Source organism: Mya arenaria, chromosome 3, assembly GCF_026914265.1.
Source record: "Mya arenaria isolate MELC-2E11 chromosome 3, ASM2691426v1".
Lineage (NCBI taxonomy): Eukaryota > Metazoa > Mollusca > Bivalvia > Myida > Myidae > Mya > Mya arenaria.
In genome coordinates this window covers 67,674,543-67,690,940 of record NC_069124.1, presented here as the reverse complement: position 1 = coordinate 67,690,940, position 16,398 = coordinate 67,674,543, and the positions used below count along the sequence as shown (strand labels likewise).

Below are 16,398 nucleotides of genomic sequence, written 5' to 3'. Positions count from 1 at the left end.
CTTTGGATGTTTAATGGTACATAATTTGTATAAAGCTTGCGCCGAATGCTTAATTCTCGTGATTTTTTTTTGAAAATGCACGTATTTTACATGCATGGTGAAATAAATAAGGCTAATAATGTAAAACACGCTTCTTTCGCTCTGGTGGCGTTCATAAACAGACAATCTTTTAACGTTTCGCTTAAAACTTTGATTAGATAAAAAAGCAACACAAAAAAATAATTCAATACATCGAGCCAAGATGGGCAAACATGGCCAACGTGGGAGGAAAAACCCACGACGCTCATGGCGTCAGTGGTCTGGGTGGCTCCAGATTACGAAACGGACGCGTTCGTTCATTCATTATACATTTGAAACTTGTTTAATATATTCCGATTTAGTATTTTTGATCAGGTTGTTTGAGATTATGACTTTTCCTGAATTTTGATTTGAACGAACTTGTTAGATAATGCTTAGATCTAAGATATTGGCGAGTGTTTGAGATTAATTAAACTTCATAATAAGATATTTGTTTTTGAGACTGTCCGTAATTAACCATTATATCATAACTTTTTTTCACAGCATAACTTTGAGGGTAACGTTTTCAAATCTAAGACAAAGCAGCATATAGTCGAGCGCGCTGTCCTACGACAGCTCTTGTTGTTATAACAATCGGCACCAGATGAATCCATATAGCCATAATTATATGTTCAATTTATTTATGTTTATGACTGATAGGTGCACTTGGCTATAATTATATAACTCAATAAAGCTATTTATTTAATCATAAGTGTCGGCACGATTGTATTAAAAGTCGAGGGGTGAAAGCGAAAAGGTTCTATCTGCATCTTTATTTAATGTCACTTAGAACATTTTCGCATTCACCCCTCGATTAGTGATCACATTCATTCAACGATAGTTTAAATATAGAAGCACAATTTAAATAATAAATACTATGTTACATTTCTTAGGGCCATTTGTGAAGCTATTTTTAAGATACTCCTATATCCCAGGATCGTTGCAATTGGAGACACACACTGTTATGACGTCATTGTGGTTTAAAAACGAATACTTGATAAAAAAGCTTCGTAATTAAGTGTGCGATTGTGGCACATATAAATGATGGATGAGTCTAGCAATAAACATATCGTTAGGGTGCTAATAAGCTGAATATTGTTGTGTGGTATTATGCATAAAGTCTAGTCAAGCAATCAAGCAATCAAACATCCGTTCATATTTTAATTGAGAAGAAAAAAAAGAACAACAACAAGCGGGACTGGAGAAACAACAGGGTGATACAGTGTTAACACGATTTAATTTAGTTCGTGAACAAGTTAAACAATATAGAGAAGAAAAAAGTAACGCGGACAGTTTGGTGACATTCATATTTTCAGAATGAAGATCGGAACAGTTTGTGTGTGTTTTGTTGTGTGTGTCACACTAATAAGCACGTGCTCAGGTGAACAACATAGGGCTTATGAGCGGGAAGCTAGACGGCGGAAGAAACGAGTTGGGAAGAAAGTCACACCTCCCCTAAGGTCGGTTGACAGAAAGAAGGAACAGGTCGAGGACGATCCGACGGATTTATATAAATCGTTGTACGGCGGTAAGTCTGCAGATATTAAATTAATCCAATTACATGTTCACGTTTGTACCACGTGATTAAGTCGACGGGGTGAAGAAATCTACGTTCAGAAAAATGTGTGACATTTCAACTTTTTCAGGCATTTAGTAGAAGGGCTGTATGCAACAAAACGAGCATTTCATCTCCATATTCTTGATTATTTATGGGGGAATTGTTTTTTTCAAAGTAGTAAGTCGCTTAAGGTTGGCAATCTTTTCATTCTCGCCACAGGCTGGCGAGGGGAAGGTTTTTCCCGGAGGAAATATATAAATGTGTGTATATAATACTAGCAGGAGCAGTGACGGGCATAGCAACGGGTGGGTGTAGTGGAATGCAGAATCTCCTTGGTGCCATGTTCATGTCGTCGGCGGACTTGAACGATATGGCGATCCACATGGTAGACGAGCTGGCGCCGGTGTCCGATAGTAAGGGGGGGAAGAAGAAAAGCCGTTACGTGGTGAAGAACAGGATCACACAGTCCATATCGCCGTTTGCAGCCGTCGGTGATTCCGGATCTTGCTGTGAGACGTAAGTTGTCTTCTTTGTTATTAGAATAACTAATTTAGTTAGGAATTGAATGATGGCTGATATTGTCAATTGAGAACTGATAAGAAGGCTTATCAGCCGTCCTCTATTTGATGCCGCTTTGCACCTTTCTGGATAAACGAAGTAATTTTTGAGGAATACTTTCATTCCTAAAATTTTGTGTATTATATCACCTGCTTCTGTTTTGAATTAAATCGACTTTAGTTTTAATGTTACACTAAATCTTACTTGAAGCATAAAATACAATGCATTTAATGTAAATATTACCTGTGACCAGGATTTGTGATGAATTAATACAAGAAAATATAATAACATTTTTTTTAAAAATCACTTTGGATACGGTAAGCAACTCTGAACAACATATGTGTTTAAGGTGTATAAACTGGCGATACAGTCCGTCTGTGGTTTCAGTCTTGTGATTTGTACAGTATAACATTGGTTGCACTATGCTACGAGTTCCCATGGACTCTAACAAACCTTCTACAGCATGTAAACCTAAATGCTAAACATCTGAATTATTGCAGGGTGCTTAACGTTACCGCCCCGGGGTTGGTGATGGTGGACGGAAGGGAGATGCCGGTTGTTCACATGAACCATTCATACCAATACTTACAGGAGGGTAATTGCGTGTAAGTTACACATAACACTTTCAAAAGGGATTTTATTCCAATAAACATGTATATGTCTCCTGAAAGAAACTGCCCCGGGGGTGGTGATGGTTTGCGGACGGGTGTGCCGCTGATCTTAAGTAAGAAATACCTACTAACCAGACCGTTGCGGCGGGGGGGGGGGCTGTAGCCCATGTGGAGGCTGCTTTTGAATCCTGTTAACAAGAATCCGTATAGAGTAATGCATGGTCTTTCAGTGATATTCTGTACACAAAGCTAAACGGTACTATTGTGGCCACGCCAGGCTAAATTATGAACACGTAAGTGAATAATTTGCTTTCATCTTGGCTGGTTTTGCAATTTCGTTGGTAAAGTCGTCGTCGTAGTAACTTTCGTCGTCGGCATTGACGTTCAAACACTTGCCATGTGTATGGAAACTAAATTAAAGACATGAGCATAACGCGGGTATACAGGTACAGTCTATTTGCCACCTCCTCAACAGGTTTTGGGTAGCCAAGGTGCGTTCTCTCTGCGTACTAAGTACGACGTGGGTACAGGCTGTGAATTATACCAGCTTTTTGCAATCCGATCCAAATCGCGTTATAACGAAATATTCGGATTTTCTCTGTTTATAGCGGACTGATCCGGCTGTGTGTGCACTGTTCTTTAAGATGCACGTTTACTACCACAGTTAAGATAATTGTTTTAATTATAAATTACCGAAATGGATGAGTAAATATTGAAAACAATCGCCTTATGAAGGATACCGTGTTAAATTTGAAAGAAAGATGGAGAATATAAACACGGTATTTCTACTTAATGAGACGTTAGTTAATCACTCACCAATCATTTAATATGTGTGCGTTTTCAGCTATTAGATACACGGTTAAAATCTTGTGATTCGTAATTGATATCTTCTATAAATACATTCTTTAGTAAGTAGTAAAAGGTTTATCACTCAAAATCTATGTTTGTTATACATTTGTATGTATTGATTTAAAAACGAGTGCCACTGCATTTAGTTTTAACTATTCCCTGTTAACATTTCCAGGAACGCTGGTTCCCGATGTAGCGGTACGGGTATTTGCACTCAGCGCTACAAGTACGCCTTCCTTTTGATGTACGACAACGATCTGAGTGGAAAAGTTGACCCGCCGGTCCGCTACGGCCGTGTCCCCGTCCGCTCACACTGCGAGTGTATGAATATCGGTAACGCGGGATAAGCAGCGTTCAGCAGCACCAAAAACCGGGAACCAATTTGAAAGGCTGAAAGTCAAGTCGGAATAAATATTTGGTCAAAATTCGTCTTTTTCGATTCAATGTGAAATGAAATAATTAGTTTCATCATAATTGCGCAACTTCTTTTTTATCTATGAACTTTATCATCTTTGTTTTCGTTAAAAGTTCTATCACAGTTAAAACATTTGAAAAGTGCATATCAGTGCTATTAAGTATTGCTGTGGTGACTTCTCTCATTGAAATCTCAATTGCTTTCCTTGGTGGTGTCGTCTGTTCTCAGAGCAACGAATAAATATTGCATTATATTTCGTTGCTTTATAACATTGTTTTATAGTTATGCAAAAGTGTTCAATATAAAATGATACGCCAGTGCCAGGCCCCTTCTAGTGTGCGTATGCAAGTATGTTTGTTATTTGCTCTTGTTGTAAACGCATTCTTGTATGAAAATGTTAAAAAGTTATCAGACTTTTAGTCGTTATACATGCTTTAGGCATTTGACGGTTATATTACAAAATAACATGTCAATAATAACTGTCACTTTTAAAGTGTCGATATTCAGTGTATGCTGAGATTGCTGGTAAATTTTAGTATAAATAAAATGTGTTGTATAGGTCGATGTTTTTATTAATTTTCATCAATACCCTTCTGTTCCCCACAAGCCACTATCAACACTAACCGTCAATTGACTTATATTTCAGTGTGTATGGGCTTGGGGCCTAGAAACACACACAAAAAGAACGTGTCCATCTATACATTTTTGGAGATTTTACCATAACGTTTAAAGCTCAGATATTGTGTTGGGATATGATTTTATAAACACTATTATGTTAGCTCGTCTGTTTTTTTTAAAGAAAACGAGTGCCGTTAACGTCGTGGGTTCTTGGTTGACGTTGTTGTAGTCGTTGGTTGACGCCGCCGTTAGCTGTAGTATTATTGTTGATGGTGTCGTTGTCGTTGAATGTTCTTGGTTGTCGTTGTTGTCGTCGTTGGTCGACGCCGCCGTTAGCTGTAGTAATATTGTTCATGGTGTCGTTGTCGTTGAATGTTCTTGGTTGTCGTTGTTGTAGTCGTTGATTGACGCCGCCGTTAGCTGTAGTATTATTGTTGATGGTGTCGTTGTCGTTGAATGTTCTTGGTTGTCGTTGTTGTCGTCGTTGGTCGACGCCGCCGTTAGCTGTAGTATTATTGTTGATGATGTCGTTGTCGTTGAATGTTCTTGGTTGTCGTTGTTGTCGTCGTTGGTTGACGCCGCCGTTAGCTGTAGTATTATTGTTGATGGCGTCGTTGTCGTTGAATGTTCTTGGTTGACCTTATTGTCGTCGTTGGTTGACGCCGCCGTTACTGTATCATTATAATTGATTGTCGATGACGGCGTTGTTGATTGCGTCGTTGTCGTCATAGGTTGTTGGTTGATGTTGTTGGCGCCATTGTCATCGTTGGTTGACGTCGGCGTCGTAGTGCAAACACTTTCAGTCTTGCCATCTATTACGTGATAACCGTTCACTATATTGTTTTTGAAACTTGATAAACACTTCCCAAGTAACAATACGCTTATATGTAACCAGTCTCTTTAGTCTTGCCTTTATTATTTAGGAAAGATTTTAAAGATATTTATCCTCATGAAGTGTTCATAAAAATGATTGTTCTCACATAATTAACATATTTATCAAATCTACAATTTAGTCGACTGGATCGTCTTTCAATAAGTATTGGTCAATGTACGCCCTTCTATTATTTTATCTTTTATTTTGATCATGTACCCACCAGGTAGTGATTGAACTTTTCACTGAAGACTGTATCGCATTCAAAAGCAACTGTTAATGGACGCACAGACGGTCGCACGGACGACGAAGACTGCGCCATCGCATAATTTTTCTGTCTTAGCCAGTACAACCAAAACCAAAACTTCATCTTCAGATTATCAAAGCTGCACTCTCACAGATATACCATTTTTACAACATTTTTATTTTTTGTCTTGGAAAACAGCCAGATAAGCCAATACATGACTGGATTATGGCCCTTGAAATTAACAACAGTTCTGTAACCAGAGCCTCCATATTCACTTTGCATGTTATTTGTTACAAGACTGTAATGGAGGCGCCCATTACCTTTCACAAAGTGTTCACAGTGAACTTTTAGTTTGTTGTTTATTACCCGTACTTACATGCACTGGATAGAAAATGACCAAACAAGCCATGCCAGTACGCGGGATCCTTGTTTACACTATGCAATAAAATCGAACCAAAAGTTATGTTATGCCGTATACTGTGGAACTTTGTTGACCCACATAGACTTTGACTTGCAACAAATGGGACATGACATGAGCATTTTAACAGGTTATTCAATCAGCCTCTTTTTAAAGTGACTGGGTCGATTAAGATGTTAACATACTTTGCTAGAATATTCATCTATTTTGTGGGATAATAGTGCCGTTTATGATGCCGGAACACTTCGCATACACCATAGACCACGTTACATACAACCGGGAAGGCACGCACGCACACTGGAACACATCGCACGCACACTGGAACACCTTTCACTCACCCTGAAACACCTCACACATACCCTGGAACACACGCACGCACGCACGCACGCACGCACGCACGCACGCACGCACGCACACACACACACACCATTGGATCCTTTATCAAGAACCTGCCCAAGCGAGTTCTAATCTGGGTTTTAAAAAATCATGCCGAAAAATAAAGAATAACCAAATTTATTACGAGTACAGCATTTGGTGTCTATCGAGTACAGCATTTGGTGTCTATCGAGTACAGCATTTGGTGTCTATCGAGTACAGCATTTGGTGCCTATTTAACAGCTCGCGAAATTTCAACAGAATACTGGACAAACATATTGTAGCACTACTTTTCACAACTTAATTAACGTTTTTAGAGCACTTTTGAATCAAAGATTGTTAAAAAAACATACACCTTACAATTTTTCATAATATTACACGAGTAAATTATAAACAAATCCGCCGATTAGCATAGATAACATGAATTATGTTTCCCTTTCTAAATTTGAATAAAACATCACAGGATACCAACATCACAGCTGTTTAACATGAACAGTTCATTCTATTACAAACAGATAATCATTTCGTAACCCGATTATGTGTTTATTTTAGTTAAAAACAGCACATTGCAATATTACATTTGTTAAAGTCTTCTTAAAGAACCAACATCAAACATCAAAACAAATACTAACATAGATATACAATATCAAAAAAAGATCAATAAGTAAAACGTATCACAAGTAGGCCTGGTGAGGAAAACATTTAAAATAATCAATCACATTTAACACTTTGAATTTGTTGTTCATAATACCTATAAAGAATAAAAATGATACAAGCAATTCTTTTCATTACATCTTAAAGTCAATATAAACGCACATAATACAATATAAACAGAAAATAAAACGGAAACTGACACTTACAAACAAAACGTAACATAACATAATAATAGCCATTGCGTATATATGATAAAAAATGACAAACACAGATCTTCATGTATCATAAATCACAAAACAATGCAAGTTACAATATAGGTGTGACAGCTCTCAGTCCTGTTGCTTGACGTAACCCACGTTGTCATAACCCATCTCCGCCCTGGCTGACCCCGCCCCAGGACTTTCAGCCTCACCCCAGTAACCGGAGTTGCCGTTATTCTCAAGGACTCCATCCTCAGAATTCGTGGCCTCCACGTCAGGGGTTGCATCATTGTCGTCTGATTTTGATTGCCGCTCATGTTCATCATATTGTAAGTCATCTACTATACCGTTATCACTTACTGCCTCATCCACGGAGTACGCCCCGTCCTCAGGGCGTTGGCGTGGTACTTCCGCTTCTACGCCGGAATCATTGCGATCGCGTTTAACACAGTTACCGATATCTTGCCCAGAGTGATGGATGTCGGAACCAGGGTGATGGACACCCGGGCCGCCGTTCATGGTTATCTTGTCGCCCCTCCGACAACCGCCCCTCTCCACCTGAATGGTCTCGTCCTCTCCCTCGTCCCCGTCATCCACGGAGCCGAGGCCGCTTGTGTAGCCGGAGCTCATCTGCATCTTCCGAAGCTTGCTTAGGACCAACCTCCGCTTGTCCACCGGCTCATCGCCGCCATACATCAGGTCTGTCGGAAACGAACAATATCGGATATAGAAAATATAGCAGATATGTATCGATGTTGCATTTCGAGCGGGTGAACGTGTGTATTTGTGATGGATTCTTAAAATAAACGAATGGGTAGCTTTGAGTCGAACATATCTGAGCATTATATCACCGTAATGGATTGGGACACATGTTACCGTTAAACAAACCGTTATCGAGCGTTGAGGGTGATATGATTCCCTGGAACTGTTCAGGATATTCATCGCCAGACCTCCAGAGGTCCTGCTTTTCCAAAACAAAATCTATAGACATCGAGAGGGGTGGGGGAGAATCTAGTGTTACACTTACCGTTGATAACACGTTTTAGTTTGGAGGGCGTGGTAATTTCCTGGAGTTGCTGATTCTTCAACATGCTCATCATCTCGTACCGGAAACTGGACAGATCCTGTTTGATCTCCTCGAAGTCATCTGTAACACCAATGCGAAATCAGATAATTACAAGGTTTATTTTATGAATTTACGATTTTAAGTTCAGATATTGAGATATATTATGGGAATGTATATATTAAGTTAATGCGGACTCTGTGTGAACTGTAATATATAGTTAAGATTAAGTTGGTGGGTGGATTAAAAAACCTGACAGTCATGTGATCAGAGGTTTACCTACAAACAACAACAAATACGATATAACCCCACAACCATAGGTACACATGAATCTCTAATTTAGAGTGTAGAAGGTGTTTTAGAGTTGATGGGGTTTGTCAGTGCCCAGTCAAAGGCAGTACTATGATTTAAACCCACTGTTTTCTGATGGGTGTTAAGCTTTAAAACGCAGAAACATACCCTCACCAGTGTCACCAGTGGGTGGGTAATAGAAACGTTGTTATAGTTATTGCGGAGCAACGGTGAATGACAACAAAAACGTTAAACAATCTTGAGATAAGAGCGATTTGCCAGCAACTGCCAGCAACTGCGACAATCCTAACAAATTAAGTTCTCATCATCTCTGACTATATACTCGAAACAAGATCGTTAGCACGTCATCAGATCGTAAGCAAGTGAAAATTAAAAATCAAAATGATCTCAAACGGAATGTTAAAATTAAATTCGTCGCTTTAATACCACTTCTTATTTGCATTATAAACGTGCAAGTTTGTTAATCAGAACGATACCTTTATTTGCGTATGTGAAATGCGAGGCCCTGAATGCGTATGTGAATTGTGGTGCACTGACTGACCAGAGACTGACCTTGACTTTCGTGCAAAGGGTTTTTTCTACGTTGACCTCCACGACAAACCCCTTTTACTTAATATACCATACGATACCTTTATTTGCGTATGTGAAATGCGAGGCCCTGGCTAAACGAAATTGATTATGTAACCGGAAAGGCGTATGTGAATTGGTGCACTGACTGACCAGAGACTGACCTTGACTTTCGTGCAAAGGGTTTTTTCTACGTTGACCTCCACGACAAACCCCTTTTTGCTTAATATGCCATACTTATATTTGTAGGCAATACTTGTTTAATCGAAATTTTAAGCAAATTTATCTTTAACAATTTTAAGTGGTTCCAAACCACTTTACCGTGACGTAATCATCAACCTATGCTAAATAATGAATACGTGATATTGATATTATTTGATACTCATTTGCATAATTACTGAGCTGAACTAAATCTTATTGTTTAACTGCTGAAATAAGCGATTGCAGTGCAATAATGCATTGCTTCTTTTCAACCCCGAGGCTTTTGGATATATCGACATGGAAAACGCCACACTGTGGCTGGTTACCAGTTTGCCTTCAATTGGGTCAACATTTTAGACCTTTTTCAAAATTCATTTAAAGTCCAGTGGGTCATTTTTTGCGCTGTGGTCATTGGAAATAGAAATGAATAAAAAATAAATAATTATAATGATATTGACAGTATACAGTTAGGTGGTTTTCTTCATTTAAGAAACTTAAGGTATCATCGTTTAAAAACACATGTGAACCCCAGCACCAAGTGAGTTCTAAGAAAGCTTTCATTTGTCTTATTCGGCCTTCGGAAGAGTATGGCGTCAAAATCAAATTTGTTGTTTGGTCAACTTTGTTGATAACATTATACTTCGAAGTGAGAGACGCCTGACTTCAGTTCAACGTTACGTCAACAGCCTGTAAACCTGTGTTTCGTAATTCAACAATTTTTCAAAGTTTGATTTATGGGGTGTAATGTTAGAAAGCTATCATATTTTTTATTCAGTACTCAGTATGTTCTAAAACATTGCTTGATTAAAAAAAATCAGAACATCAGTTAAAGCGATGATTTCTTATCACTTTCACATTAAAAAAACTAATAAACATCAGAGAGAGGGAAGATGAACACACGCACATATTTATATTGTAAGCCTACCTTCAGTTACCTCTGCTTCGCGTTGAATGTCGAATATATATCTCTGCACAATACGCTGGAGGACCTTCTGCAATATTACATTGATTCAACCTTTCAATTACTGTGAGGTAGAAATTATTGACGATTTATGGGCTCACAATTTGTCTTCAGTGTCATGGGAACAGAAAAGCGTTGAAGTGATAATTGAATTTGTTTTTATCAGTTCAGCTGATAATCTGTAATCATGCCATTTCAATTCAATACTTGTATGTGCAGAGTGTGACACATTTGGTTTGAGAGAGGGTGGATTGAGTATAGCTTCTTATGATTCAACAATTGTCTTTAGGATAATACTGCTGTTTAATGCAAGTCGTTTTCTGCATATTTACACTAAAAAGCTTCACAAGTCCCCTTTACACTAACAAGCTTCACAAGTCCCCTTTACACTAACAAGCTTTACAAGTCCACTTTACACTAACAAGCTCCACAAGTCCACTTTACACTAACAACCTTCACAAGTCCCCTTTACACTAACAAGCTTCACAAGTCCCCTTTACACTAACAAGCTACACAAGTCCCCTTTACACTAACAAGCTTCACAAGTCCACTTTACACTAACAAGCTCCACAAGTCCCCTTTACACTAACAAGCTTCACAAGTCCACTTTACAGTAACAAGCTCCACAAGTCCACTTAACACTAACAAGCTCCACAAGTCCACTTTACACTAACAAGCTTCACAAGTCCACTTTACACTAACAAGCTCCACAAGTCCCCTTTACACTAACAAGCTTCACAAGTCCACTTTACACTAACAAGCTTCACAAGTCCACTTTACACTAACTAGCTTCACAAGTCCACTTTACACTTACAAGCTTCACAAGTCCCCTTTACACTAACAAACTTCACAAGTCCCCTTTACAGTAACAAGCTTCACAAGTCCCCTTTACAGTAAAAGCTTCACAAGTCCACTTTACACTAACAAGCTTCACTAGTCCCCTTTACACTAACAAGCTTCACAAGTCCCCTTTACACTAACAAACTTCACAAGTCCCCTTTGCAGTAACAAGCTTCACAAGTCCCCTTTACAGTAACAAGCTCTACAAGTCCACTTTACAGTAACAAGCTTCACTAGTCCCCTTTACAGTAACAAACTTCACTAGTCCCCTTTAGAATAACAAACTTCACAAGTCCCCTTTACAGTAACAAGCTTCACAAGTCCCCTTTACAGTAACAAGCTCCACAAGTCCACTAAACACTAACAAGCTTCACTAGTCCCCTTTACAGTAACAAACTTCACTAGTCCCCTTTACACTAACAAGCTCCACAAGTCCCCTTTACACTAACAAGCTTTACAAGTCCCCTTTTCACTAACAAGCTTCACTAGTCCCCTTTACACTAACAAGCTTCACAAGTCCCCTTTACACTAACATACTTCACAAGTCCACTTTACACTAACAAACTTCACAAGTCCATTTTATAGTAACAAGCTTCACAAGTCCCCTTTACAGTAACAAGCTTCACAACTTCCCTTTACAGTAACAAGCTTCACAAGTCCACTTTACACTAACAAGCTTCACAAGTCCACCTTTCACTAACAAGCTTCACAAGTCCACTTTACACTAACAAGCTCCACAAGTCCACTTTACACTAACAAGCTTCAAAAGTCCACTTTACACTAACAAGCTTCACAAGTCCACTTTACACTAACAAGCTCCACAAGTCCACTTTACACTAACAAGCTTCACAAGTCCACTTTACACTAACAAGCTTCACAAGTCAACTTTACACTAACAAACTTCACTAGTCCCCTTTACACTAACAAGCTCCACAAGTCCCCTTTACACTAACAAGCTTCACTAGTCCCCTTTACACTAACGAACTTCACAAGTCCTCTTTACACTAACAAGCTTTACAAGTCCCCTTTACACTAACAAACTTCACAAGTCCCCTTTACACTAACAAACTTCACAAGTCCACTTTACACTAACAAGTTCCACAAGTCCCCTTTACACTTACAAACTTCACAAGTCCACTTTACACTAACAAGCTTCACAAGTCCACTTTACACTAACAAGCTTCACAAGTCCACTTTACACTAACAAGCTTCACAAGTCCCCTTTACACTAACAAACTTCACAAGTCCCCTTTACACTAACAAACTTCACAAGTCCACTTTACACTAACAAGCTCCACAAGTCCCCTTTACACTAACAAGCTCCACAAGTCCTCTTAACACTAACAAGCTTCACTAGTCCACTTTACACTAACAAGCTTCACAAGTCCCCTTTACACTAACAAGCTTCACAAGTCCACTTTACACTAACAAGCTTCAATAGTCCCCTTTACAGTAACAAGCTTCACAAGTCCCCTTTACAGTAACAAGCTCCACAAGTCCACTTTACACTAACAAGCTTCACAAGTCCACTTTACACTAACAAGCTTCACAAGTCCCCTTTACACTAACAAACTTCACAAGTCCCCTTTACACTAACAAGCTTCACAAGTCCCCTTTACACTAACAAACTTCAGAAGTCCACTTTACACTAACAAGCTTCACAAGTCCCCTTTACACTAACAAGCTTCACAAGTCCACTTTACACTAACAAGCTTCACAAGTCCACTTTACACTAACAAACTTCACAAGTCCACTTTACACTAACAAGCTTCACTACTCCACTTTAGAGATTTGTATATGTTAGCTCACGCATGTTGATATTCAATAAACGATATTTCCTATATTGTCTTTTTGTATTCATTACCTTGTTTTTGTTCCAAATGTATTTTAATGTTGCCTGCAGAGAATAACAGACATAGAGAAATTATAAGTATTTACAATGGCCGATCGTGTAAGATAAGTTCATCCCTATCCCAGCGTATAGGGTGTTTTGCGGAACTTATGTTTACTGTACAACATTCTGCGCGAGGGTTAAGATGAACCTATCTTACATGAGTGGCCATGGTAGATGCTTTTTCCCTACCCCAGTTAAACAAATATAGTTAAGATACATTTTAGTTTATTTTTTACATAAAGGTACTTTTTTATATTTTACCTGTGGAAAAAATAAGGATTTCCAGCTATTTTTGGACAAAAACTAGGCAAATTCGAAAAGTGGCCTAGCATCCGAAGCACTTTTTACTGTTGGACCTGGAGTAAATGAGCTTTTGAGCTAATAAACGGCTATTCCCTTTTTTATAGGGACTGGTGACTTTCCACGTGCCCTCCATTACAGGGTACTTGAATTGTCAATTTGGCCCCTAATACAGACTACCCTTTACCTGGTAACTGTTTCCTACATCGCTGAAGCCCGGCAGACTTCGACGGTGCCCATTCATCTTTGCCTCCCTACGACCGACCTTGGCATTGCTCTCCAGAACAGGTGCCGTCCCTCTCCCCTTGAGCCCGTTCTCTCCCAGTTCTGGCATGGAGGAGTCAGAAATGGTGGAATGGGTGTGAACTAAACGTCGACTGACGTTACGCACTTGTAAAGGCTGGAAAAAATGCAACTAAGGTAACTTATGTGATAAAGTGTATTCAGGATTTTGATGGATGCCGTTCTACCGACGTCGGTACCAATGGTTCACATTTCGTTAACACTGTAGGGGTAAATGATGAAGCGATCTGCTGTAATCGAGTCCCGGAGACGTATCCGACGATGCCGTGTTACAGACCGACGCAAGACACAGGTCAGTGGAATAGATGTACGCCTCGCACCTCGTACAGGTCAGTGGAATAGATGTACGCCTCGCACCCCGCATAGGTCAGTGGTATAGATGTACGCCTCGCACCCCGAATAGGCAAGTGGTATAGATGTACGCCTCTTACCCCGCATAGGCCAGTGATATAGATGTACAGCTCTCACCCCGCATAGGCCAGTGGTATAGATGTACGCCTTTCACCCCGCATAGGCCAGTGATATAGATGTACGCCTTTCACCCCGCATAGGCCAGTGGTATATATGTACGCCTCGCACCCCGCACAGGCCAGTGGTATAAATGTATGCATCGCATATCGCACAGGCCAGTGGTAAAATGTACGCCTCGCACCCCGCATAGGTCAGTGGTATAGATGTACGCATCGCACCTCGTACAGGTCAGTGGTATAGATGTACGCCTCGCACCCCGCATAGGCCAGTGATATAGATGTACGCCTCTCACCCCGCATATGCCAGTGTTATAGAAGTACGCCTCTCACCCCGCATAGGCCAGTGGTATAGATGTACGCCTCTCATCCCACATAGGCCAGTGGTATATATGTACGCCTCGCACATCGCACAGGCCAGTGATATAGATGTACGCCTCTCACCCGAATAGGCCAGTGGTATAGATGTAAGCCTCGCACCCCGCATAGGCCAGTGATATAGATGTACGCCTCTCACCCCGCATAGGTCAGTGATATAGATGCACGCCTCCCCGCATAGGCCAGTGATATAGATGTACGCCTCGCACCCCGCACAGGCCAGTGATATAGATGAACGCCTCGTACCTCGCACAGGCCAATGGTATATATTAGGGATGCAAACGAATGGCAAAATTGATATTCGAATATTCGGTAATTCTTTCGATCGAATATTCGAATATTCGATAACCAAAATACATCTTTTCGAAGTTGTATTAAACTATTATTATCATTCGCTTAAGTAATAGCCAATTCATTTTGATCCTTCTTTGTCGTAGCAACTACGCGCGGCGGACCCTGATTTCCCCATATGAGCCTCTGAAATTCCCCATTTTTATATAGAAAACGGTAATTCATTATGAACAATCAAAAATCAAAATCGAATAATTCCGCTGCCTTCATATTGTGAAACAATGTGAAATTAGATGGATTCCTAATCATATGGCGTAATGAGCCAATGGAGGGTCTTTCCGTAGGACGAGCAGTCTCGTTCTGGGATAGACCTCTGCCTTATATACCAAACCAACTCGGGAACTAGTAAAATGATAAAAAGAAACATTTATGAATTTGATTATTCTACATCAATAGAGGCAATATATCCTAAAACGCTATACTATACAGTAACATTTCAAAGCAAGAACAGTGCATCGAAACATGGAAAACATTTAACAGCACATACATCTGCATTATTGTAGCAAATGCCATACATAGTATCACGGCAATTTGAGCAATGTTGCATAGCTTAATCTGCAACCAAGACAGCACATTAGTGTGAAGGCCGTTCGTTTCCTTAAATCCTTAATTGGCAAAGGCATTGGTGTCACTTGTCCAATAGCAAGTTGTAAAATTACGGAGACTTTTTATAGTACCCGGCGATATGTCCCTAAATGACATATGACGCGTGTTTAGTGTATTGTCATCACATTCACACCTCTGGCATTAGGGGCCAATCATTGTAAAAACATGACAAAAGAACTAAATACACAATTGCAGCCTTGTAGGTCAATGTTTTTTTTATTTTATTTATTCAACTTTTTTTTTTTCGAATATTCGAATACCGATTTTGCCATTCGAATACCAAACGTTTGATCGATTATTCGAATATTCGAATATTCGTTTGCATCCCTAGTATATATGTACGCCTCGGACCTCGCATTGGCCACTGGTATAGATGTTCGCCTCGCACCTCGCACAGGCCAGTGGTATAGATGTACGCCTCGCACCCCGCATAGGCCAGTGATATAGATGTACGCCTCTCACCCCGCATAGGCCAGTGTTATAGAAGTACGCCTCTCACCCCGCATAGGCCAGTGGTAAAGATGTACGCCTCTCATCCCGCATAGGCCAGTGGTATATATGTACGCCTCGCACATCGCACAGGCCAGTGGTATAGATGTATGCATCGCACATCGCACAGGTCAGTGATATAGATGTACGCCTCTCACCCGAATAGGCCAGTGGTATAGATGTAAGCCTCGCACCCCGCATAGGCCAGTGATATAGATGTACGCCTCTCACCCCG

General features: G+C 40.0%; 1 protein-coding gene and 1 pseudogene across 2 annotated transcripts; one reads left to right on the top strand and one right to left on the bottom strand.

The window, feature by feature from the left end:
* Positions 1 to 1,159: 1,159 nt before the first annotated feature.
* On the top strand, positions 1,160 to 4,606 carry LOC128228367 (uncharacterized). Of its 2 annotated transcripts, none has more exons than XM_052939654.1 (4): positions 1,160 to 1,585; positions 1,897 to 2,131; positions 2,674 to 2,778; positions 3,809 to 4,606. In XM_052939654.1, the coding sequence occupies exons 1-4, from the start codon at positions 1,375 to 1,377 to the stop codon at positions 3,978 to 3,980; spliced, it is 723 nt and encodes a 240-aa protein (XP_052795614.1). In that variant the 5' UTR covers positions 1,160 to 1,374; the 3' UTR covers positions 3,981 to 4,606. The 2 variants fall into 2 exon arrangements, with proteins under 2 accessions (XP_052795614.1, XP_052795613.1); XM_052939653.1 differs by having other exon boundaries at positions 1,163 to 1,585; positions 1,894 to 2,131.
* Positions 4,607 to 7,560: 2,954 nt separating this feature from the next.
* LOC128226220 (short transient receptor potential channel 7-like) overlaps positions 7,561 to 16,398 on the bottom strand; it is a 40,879-nt pseudogene continuing 32,041 nt past the window's right edge.

Excerpts from the sequence above, each read along its gene's own strand:
- LOC128228367 (XM_052939653.1), top strand. The coding sequence starts at position 1,375 with ATGAAGATCGGAACAGTTTGTGTGTGTTTTGTTGTGTGTGTCACACTA. Across the intron at positions 2,132-2,673 it reads TCCGGATCTTGCTGTGAGAC|GGTGCTTAACGTTACCGCCC; the intron begins GTAAGTTGTCTT and ends GAATTATTGCAG. Across the intron at positions 2,779-3,808 it reads TTACAGGAGGGTAATTGCGT|GAACGCTGGTTCCCGATGTA; the intron begins GTAAGTTACACA and ends TAACATTTCCAG.